Source organism: Microtus ochrogaster, unplaced genomic scaffold (genome assembly GCF_000317375.1).
Source record: "Microtus ochrogaster isolate Prairie Vole_2 unplaced genomic scaffold, MicOch1.0 UNK21, whole genome shotgun sequence".
In the NCBI taxonomy this organism is placed as follows: Eukaryota; Metazoa; Chordata; class Mammalia; order Rodentia; family Cricetidae; genus Microtus; species Microtus ochrogaster.
In genome coordinates this window covers 2,617,255-2,626,682 of record NW_004949119.1, presented here as the reverse complement: position 1 = coordinate 2,626,682, position 9,428 = coordinate 2,617,255, and the positions used below count along the sequence as shown (strand labels likewise).

The window sequence follows — 9,428 nt, the reverse complement described above, 5'->3', positions numbered from 1 at the left end:
ACTAAATAGCTCTCAAACTGAAAGACCTCTGGAGCTGGGAGACTCTCACTCAAGTCTTGGGATAGCACAAACCCTCAGGAACTCATGAGAGACCATCCTTGCTGCAATCACATGAGGTTTATTGACAGGACAGGAACCAGTGCACTGGGGCCAAAACTCATTTCCCATGCAGGGGCAGAGAGTTCGACCCTGAGTAGCTGGGAGAGGGGGTATTTAAGGGAAAAGAATCACAACCCAGTAAACCAAAGGGGGTAGGGAGGGCGTCATTGGAAAATTCCGAAAATATCAGTGATAATCACAAGGGGGTAACTCCCTGTTTTTCAAGATTATTTTTAAGATTATAATCTAAGTTTATCTTCAGCTAGTTCCTAAAACAGTCACTGAACTGGCTAACCTAGATTTTTGGCTCTTCTCTTCCTGCTTAGATTTTTGGCTCTATTTTTTTCTGCTAGAGGGGTCTGGATTTATCCAGGTCTTTCAAAACCTCACTCTGCATGGCATGCCTACCATGTGGTTTCCTGTCTGGGACCAGCTGCCACGAGACCTGCAGTGTGGTCTCGTGGAATGCCCATCTGTCTATCTCTCCTCATGGCCTGCTGCAGACACTTGGGGAACTGTGCAGTCCCTGCCTGGGACTGGCTGCTCTCAGGGCCTGCTGCCTGCTGCCATGGCTCGCCAAACTGCAGCGTTTCTGCTGCTGCAGCTGCTGGGGATCATGCAGCATTTTTAATTAATCCATTACAATGGGTATTTAAAGCAATTGGAAATTAAATGTGGGCGAATTTCAGTACTCACTGGAATTCCCTTCCGATATATCCTATATGTTTCTCTGTTTCATTATTTTCATTCACATCTTCATATTCTTTACCATATTTCTAATCCTCACGCCTCTACCCTGGCGAGAGGATTTTTGTCGAGGATGGTCCCCGACACCTTGGGATGGCTGAGCTCTGGGGAAAGACCAGCAAGCTGTTTTGGGGTGAAGGTCAAACCGTTCTTTGCTGTTGACTCCCTTCCTTTTTGACTGTTGGCCTGACCCTCTCTCAGCTGTTGACGTTTTCTGTACACCTCGTCACACGGCCCTACAACATTAATGCCATCAGTGGTACCTTAGGTCCTTCTGGAGTTTCCAATCCCTGATTTTACTGCCCTCCTCTGCTGCTCCCAGCTAGACAAAGTTCTCTGTTTTTATAGGACCTGTGACTAGGCCAAGGCTCCCTAGATAGTCCAGTAGAGTCTTATTTTAAGATCTAACGCCTTTACTGTATCTACAGTGTTCTTGCAGCTATGTCATGTGTCACAGGCTACAGGAATTAGGGCCCAGGTAGCTCTGTGGACTATTAAGCCTTCCAAAGCTCTTATTTCTTCATCTTCTTTACAGGACCAACCAGCATTACCCTTCCTTTTAAGGAGAGTGGGATTCAGTTTCGTCTTTTTGGAGAAAATAAATCACAGACACCATTACATCCCAAACTTCTTATGGGGAATTGCACTTTCAGTTACAACCATGAACTGGGATGATACTGTCAGGCTCAGTCAACTTCATCTGGTGCACTTCAGACTTGACACCATTAAGTGGCACTTGCTTAGAAATCTGGTTTTTGTATGTTTCTGAAGTACCGATCAGCAGCATGGAAGCTGGGATGACACAGACAGACCAGGGAACATCAGTCTGTGATTACAGGAAGGTCCTCAAGGCGAAGCCAACGAGGCTTGGACGTCCTCAGGCTGTGGAAACCACTTTACAGAGTTTCAGTATTGCCCAGCAATGTATTTACATTTGATAAAATCTATTTATTAATATGGAATCCTTCATAAGTTAGTGTGTCAACCTTGCACAGGGACCATGCTACTCTCGTCTGTATCATTCATCTTGGTATGTGCTGCTGAAGTCAGCACAGGAAAAAGTGTGATAATTTTAAAAAAACATGTGTTCAACCTGCCCTCTCCCTGCAGCATCCATTATGTGTATAGGATATGTATATATGTGAGCCAGGCTGGTTTCTGCAACAACCCGGGGGCTCTGAAGAGAAATGAGAGCCACATACTTCCATCTCTCTACTGTTCTTTAACAAAAAGCTTTTTGTTTTTTTAAAATCTTTTTTAAATCCAATGTGTATGGGTGTTTGCCTGCATGTATGTCTGTTCACCAAGTATGGGCAGTGCCCACGGAGGCTGGACGAGGGCATTGTATTCTCTGGGCCTGGGGTCACCGACAGTTGTGGTAATGGGGAATTGAATCTGAGTCCTCTGGAAGAGCAGCCTGCTCTCTTAACCCTGAGGATAAAATATAGAAGTAGAGGTGGTGGACACCTTAAATCCCAGCACTCGGTGGGACAAATCAGCCTGGTCTACAGAGTGAATTCCAGGACAGACAGGGCCACACAGAAAAACCTGACTATAAAAAAAAAAAGAAAGAAAGAAAAGCTAGTCACAACTGGAGCACTGAAAGTGAGACATGTTGTTTGGACACGACATCTCTAGAAACAGAAAGGACAACCTCCATGACGCGAGAGACATTTTTAGTCATCATATGGAACAGACTGAAAATATAACTTACTAGTCAGATGAATTACTCGCAGAGTCAGAAAAGGGTCTTAAGACACATCAAGTGAGTAACAGAAAGAGCTGACAGCGTGTGCCAGTCAAGTGAGACCACCTCACGTCCACTGCGATGGGGTTAAAGTGCAGAATAACAAGTGTCAGCGGGTGAGGTGTGAGCAAAGCATTGCTATTAGGGATCTCAAGGGGGCCAGGCAGTGATGGTGCACGCCTTTAATCCCAGCACTTGGGAGGCAGAGGCAGGCGGATCTCTGTGAGTTCGAAGCCAGCCTGGTCTACAGAGTGAAATTATAGGACAGGCTCCAAAACCACAGAGAAACCCTGTCTTGAAAAACCTAAAAAATAAAGAAAGGACAGAAAGGAAGGAAGGAAGGAAGGAAGGAAGGAAGGAAGGAAGGAAGGAAAGAAGGAAGAAAAGAGGACTCTTAAGGGGTGCAGCCACCACAGGAAACAGTCTGGGGCTCCTCAATTACCCGAGCCCTGCAACCGGACCATGCTCTGGCTTGTCTTGTTCACCTGCTGGAGAATCCCTCATAAAAAAAGCAGACAGTGCTCTATGCTTGTGACTCCAGTGCTGGGGAGGCAGAACCAGGAGATCCCTAGAGCCTGGGCCAATTGTTCCAGGCCAGGAAGAAACCCCGCACCCACACATGCACGCCTTACACACAGCTCCTGCAGAAGGCTGGCTGGTGCTGTGTGGGCTCACAGAGATCCGCCTGCCTCTGCCTCCCGAGTGCTGGGATTAAAGGTGTGCGCCACCACTGCCCGGCTGGACTGGACACTTCTGCAGGTGCAAAACTATGCTTTTGTTTTTGGAAACTGACTTTTGTGAAGTAGCCCAGGCTGGCCCTGAGCTTGTGATCATCAATTTCAGCTTCCTGAGTGCTAGGATTACAGCCACCACAGCCAGAAGGAAGCTCTACAGCTGTTTTGGAAAGCTTTTGTGGTTCCTTCAAAAAGGTTACGGTTGGAAATTAAACACTGACAAATTTTCAGTACTCACTGAAATTCCCTCCCAATATATCCTAAAAAAAAAAAAAAAAAAAAGGAACATATGACAAGGAGTTGTGGGGCAGAGGCAGGTGGATTTCTGTAAGTTGGAGACCAGCCTGATGTACATAGTGAGTCCCAGGCCAGAGCTCACAGTGAATCCCTGTCTCAAGAAAAGAGTTTATATATGATTTAATTCTACGACTGCAAACAAGAATACTTACTGGTCTGTTATAATATGTGGTGTGTGTGTATGCACATAGATATTTATATATAATGTACTTCATTTCTTTTCCTCACCCCATCAATAAAACTATACAGGGCAAGTACTACAACAATTTCTTCCTTAGTTTTATTGAGCATAGGTCAAGACAGAAAAGATTCCTCTATGGCAGTTTATTTGTATCAAATTACAGAGTACCATCAGGAGGCAAAAGGGTACAATCTGAGTAACATGGAACATGATGCAAAAGTTGGGGGCCGCATTTGTCCACGGCCCTCACATGTCTGGGCCCACTGAAGAGCTGATAGCGAGTAATTTGGTGTGATAAACATTCCTGTACCTTATTTGACTAGTTATCAGATATATATAGATATATATACACACATACATATATGTATATATGTATATATATGAGACGTGTGTGCATACACACTTCCAAATTAAATATATTTCTATAAAAAGCTCAAGAATGATGTTAGCATTAATTTCTTTTAAAAGTCTATTATATTAAATTGCACCTGTATTGAAAGCAGAAATGTAAAAAAAAAAAAACGATCAATTTACTAAATACAGATGAAATTACAAACAATCAAAAATGAAATAAAAGTTTCTATTGAAATATTGTGATGCTGTTAGATATTTACGTAGCACTAACAAACTATGGAAATAAACATTTTCCCTCAGATTTCAGAGACTAGAGGTTCTAGGAGCAGTACTGAGCCCTCTAAATTAAGAATGAGAATCATGGTTTCATAGTTGGCAGAGACAGCAGATGAGTTTATTCTTTCTTGCGGCAGACGGTCAGGACACGGCCACTACAGCCTGAGGTTTCTGTCTTCCATCAGTGGAAGTCGGGCTTCTCGGGGAAGGTACAGCCCGTTCGCCTAATGATGACACTTGCTGCATAGTGGCCGGCGCGGATGCATTCGGTCAGGGGCTTGTCATAGACCAGTTGTGAGAGAAACCCTAGAAGAGACAAAAGAGAGAAGGTGAGTGTGTGCAACAGCATTAGAAACATCAGGACACCAGAGCTGCTATACAGAGAAACCCTGTCATGAAAAACAAACAAACAAAGAAAAAAGCAATGTCAAGAGCTCAGCTGGCGCCCAGTGACTCCGGTCTCAGCGTGAAGGTTAGCCTTGACTGTCTACTTGGCGACAGAGGTGCGCCTGTAAGCACGTCGGTAACTACAGGGAGAGACTTGCCCTGCCCGTGAGTGGCACCGCCTAGTGGTAGCTGGCCCTGAGTGGATGAGGAGGGGAAAGAGGAAGCTGCAGTGCAGACAGCGGCTCTGCTTGCGGGCTGTCGTCTGTGAACTGCTTGGCTTTATTGCAACCTCTGAAAGTGTGAGAAGCAAAGTTCTCCTCCCTGAGATTTCATGCCACCCACAAACACCACACACAGGGCCGCTCACTTAGAGGGAAGGTTGAGAGCAAGCTCTGCTGAAATGCATTTCTTGAGTCTTTGCCGATAAAGCCAGAGGTTAGCCTTCCTCCCTAGTTATTCCTAGTACATTGCTATTTCAAGAAAGCCCTGTGGACTCTTAAGAGCTGCAGGCTTCAGGCACAGCAGTGCACACCTGCAGTTCTTGCTTGGGAAGCAGAGGCAGGAGAGGCGGGATCGCAAAGTCATCCAAGGCCTGCCTGAGCTAGGTGAGAGTCTGTTCCAAAAACCAACAAAATCAGAGAGAGATAGGTAGAAAGAGGGAAGGAGGGAGAGAGAGAGCGAGTGAGAGAGAGTGAGCGAGCGAGCGAGAGAACACCAGTTAGAAGGTGCTCTTTCCACAGGCAGCAATGACATCCACTAAGTTCCCCAGCTAGCACCTGATGTATTTGACTGTCATGTGAACATAGCAAAGGGCCAGGCGGTGGTGGTAGAGGCAGGTGGATCTCAGTGAGTTCAAGGCCATCCTGGTCTACAGAGAACATAAAACAGCATTGAATCAGCTTCTTACCACAATGGAATAAAAGGAGCCAGGGTTATTATTCTTCTAGGAGCAGTTGAAATAAAAAATATGAAACAAACTTCTTAAAATATTATACAGTAGCCACAAAGGGTTTAAGAAAGGGGGGAAACAGGGGACTGGAGGGTTGGCTCAGTGGTTAAGACCTGGGCTCGATTCCTAGCACCACAGAGGCTGACCGCCTCCTCAGTAAGGAACCAAGCATGCGTATGGTGCATAGCTGTACATGCAAGCAAAACACTCATATACATAAAATAATAAAATAAATCTTTAAAAAAGCAGGAAAAAAAGCCAGGTGGTGGTGGTGGTGCATGCCTTTAATCCCAGCAGATCTCTGTGAGTTCAAGGCCAGCCTGGTCTACAAGAGCTAGTTCCAGGATGGCCAGGGCTACACAGAGAAACCTATCTCGAAAAAATAAAGTATCAATATAATGTAACAGGCCAAGAGTGAAGACCTTAGACCATCTGAATACACAGAGAAAAACTATCCGACAACATCTAATAGCTAATCCTAATTTTCATAATTTAGAAAAAGAGGTACAGAAAAGAACTTTTCCACTTGAGAAAGAAATTTATAAAAATTTACTGCTAATATTTTAAGGTAAGGGATGAATATTTCATTTTCTCCTTAAGACTAAAAATAAAGCAAGAATGTTTGCCCTCTGCTTCGCATGTGCACACGCTCTGTGGCAGGGTTTCATGCTGTAGCTTGGGGTGGCCTCACACTTGAGTTGGCATCTTCCTGTCCCCTGAATGCTGGGATCACAAATCTGTACTGAAAGACTCTAAATGCATTTGTAAGCCCCCTCAACCCTAAGACATTTTTCTAAAACCTTACACTCACTCTCTCTTGGAAACAGGACAGTAGCCCCTCCCCATGCTGGACTGCTCATCCTCCTGTGTCCTTGTAAATAATCTTCAAACATAACTCCATTCTGGGAATTGAGGCAAAGACAGCCCACAGATGTTGACTCAGTTCCTGATGTATCGATTTAGTCACTGGAACAAGGTCAGGATGGCCCACAGATGCTCCCCCTTATCTCACCAGATCACACAGCTATTCTCCTGCCCTGGAATAGACCAATCACTGCTAGTAACCCTTTGAATAAGCCAATCCAATAAGTTGAAAAACAACCTTCAGGTTCCAGGTCCCCCCCCCCCCCGCATGTCCATGGCTTTTTGCTTTAAAAGATGGACTGTAACAGCTATCGATGTCCTTCATATCCCGAACCTGAAGGGCCCTGTCATGACAGAATAAAAATCCTCTTGCTTTTGCATCAATTGTGGTTATGTGAATGGTGTCTGGAGCAACTCCTCCCTGATGTTTGGACTTCTAGTTCAACAGCACCATCTGCCCAGTCCAAGTGTTCTTCAACATTTTCATGGAGACATTTGTGGAGCAAAGTGAGCCATCAAGATGGAGAAGGAAGTCACTTTCAGTATGAAGAAGGCAGAATTGTCTATGCCTGCAACTCAAGACAGCAGGCAAGGCCATAAGTGGTGGGAAGCAGGGGTAGGTGGCTCTGTGTGAGTCTGAGGCCAGCCTGGTCTATGCAGAGAGTTCCAGGCAACCAGAGCTGCACAGTAAGACCCTGCCCTACCTCTTCCCTCAAAAAAAGAAAAAAGAAAAAAAGGGTTGGGAATGTGCATCTGTGCGTGGAGGCAGGGGCTGCTAAGTGCTCTATGTGCTCTATGGGTGAATAATGCCGGAGATTAGGATTCTAGTCTGTTTTGGCAGGGCAGGGTAGTAAACCCTTGAACCCTAGGAGCTGAGGCAAGAAGATTAGGTGTTCAAGGTCATCCTCAACCAGTCAGTGAAGTTTGAGGCCAGCTTGGGTAACAAAAACCCCTGCACACATGCAAAAATGAATCTAAGAACCCATGGAATCTAGACAACTGTTATTAGTGCTACTGAGTTTAGTAAAGCTGCACAGCTAGCAACTGAAAAATCAACCCAAGAGGTCACAGGCACAGGTAGTAACTACAGCTAACAGCGAGCAATTAAAGAATAATATTCCAAATGCTATTTATGCATAATATAAAACTTGTGAAATACCTAGGAATATGTCTGAGAAAGTCATGTAAGATCAGCCACTGATGTGAGTTCGAGGCCAGCCTGGTCTACAAGAGCTAGTTCCAGGACAGGCACCAAAAAAACTACAGAGACACCCTGTCTTGAAAATCCAAAAAAAATAAAAAATAAAAATAAAAAAATAAAAAAAAATGAGCCACTGAAAACAAGGCTGCACAAAGGGGAAGAAACTAAACCCAGGCAACAGAGAGGAAATGCAGTGGGCCAAGACTCAGTGCTGCTGTTGGCGCTGTAGAACCGGAAGCTGTTAGAACATGGTTTTATGTAAGCCCAGCTACTGAGGAGGTTGAGGCAGGCGGCCTGTCTGGCCATTGTCAGAAGCCCTGTCTCAAAAAATCAGAAATAGAATTAAAAAAAAAAGTTAATTAGGGGTGAAGGGCTGGGCGTTCTGCTCAGTGGGCGGCACGTGGCCAGCCCGTGAGAGGCCCTGCGTTGGTTCCAGTACCGCAAAACCAAAAACCAACCAAACAAATCCAAAGAAAAACAAAAAATAAGACTACGGTATTTGAGAAATTACAGGGGAAATCTTTGTGAGCTTGGTGTGCTTGGTCTGAAGGTAACTTCAGAAGCCTCCGCCACTGTGGTAACCCCTGCCCTAAGTACAAACTTTTATAGAAGACACAATGATTCGGGTTTCATCAAACTCACTTTGTACTTCAGCAAAGAGAAACACGGCCAGATGCACATACAGAGTGCAGCATTTTTCATTAAAAAACGACAACAACAACAACAAAAAACAAACAAACAAACAAAACAAAACCCCGCAAGTCAGAGTGGCAGCAATGCCACCGCAGCCACTAAAATGACCATGTAGCAAGACAGCCTGGAGGGAGCAGCGGAGGGTGCAGGGTGCGCATGCTCCCCAACTTTAAGCCCGTTGACGAAGGGAACGGGAAGAAGACTTGGTTTCTTATTACTGCATGGGTGGATGACGTGGGACGGAATGTGGCCGCAGAGTCAGTTATGAGAGTTCCGGGGACTGAATTCAGGGTCTCAGTCCCGCTCAGCGCTCTAACTGGCCCCTGCACGTGTAAAATGATAAGGTCACTTTGGGAAGTGATTTATTAGCGCTGTAAAAAGTTTGGTTTGGGGCTGGAGAGTGGGCTCAGTAATTGAAAACCCAGGCTAGTCTGACAGAAGACAGGAGCTCCATCCCTGCATCCACAGTGGATTTCACAACAGTCTGCAACTCGGGGCCGAGCTGTCTTCTGGCCGCCTAGGGCACCAGGTAGATCTACAGGTGCTACAGGACAAACACGCAGGCAGACACTCTCACACACACACACACAAAATCAAAATAAATGCTGTTACAAAAAAGTTAAATTAACCTACCATATGACTGAGTTATTTTATTTGTAGCTATTTACCCTAGGTAAACGAAGGCAGACGTGTAGAGACTTGTAAAGGAACGCTCCCAGCAGCCGACTGTGACAGTTCCAAGTGGAGGCAATCCAACCGGATGAGATGGGGCAGGAAGAAAGGGTTAAGGAAGGGCATGGGAATGACGGAGCCACTCATAGAGACGGGTATATCACACTTCAAAGTTTATAAAACTGTACTTTAAGAATGGGTCTTTATTGTATGTCAGTTATGCCACA

At 45.2% G+C, this 9,428-nt stretch overlaps 1 protein-coding gene and 1 pseudogene across 1 annotated transcript in view; both read right to left on the bottom strand.

The window, feature by feature from the left end:
• Nucleotides 1-1,796: 1,796 nt before the first annotated feature.
• Nucleotides 1,797-1,897, bottom strand: LOC113458414 (annotated as a pseudogene).
• Nucleotides 1,898-3,879: 1,982 nt separating this feature from the next.
• Adk (adenosine kinase) overlaps nucleotides 3,880-9,428 on the bottom strand; it is a 393,356-nt gene continuing 387,807 nt past the window's right edge. Inside the window, exon 11 of the mRNA XM_013353958.1 lies at nucleotides 3,880-4,741. Within this exon, the coding sequence (XP_013209412.1) occupies nucleotides 4,617-4,741 (125 nt within the window). The 3' untranslated portion in view covers nucleotides 3,880-4,616. The remainder of the gene's footprint in view (nucleotides 4,742-9,428) is intronic.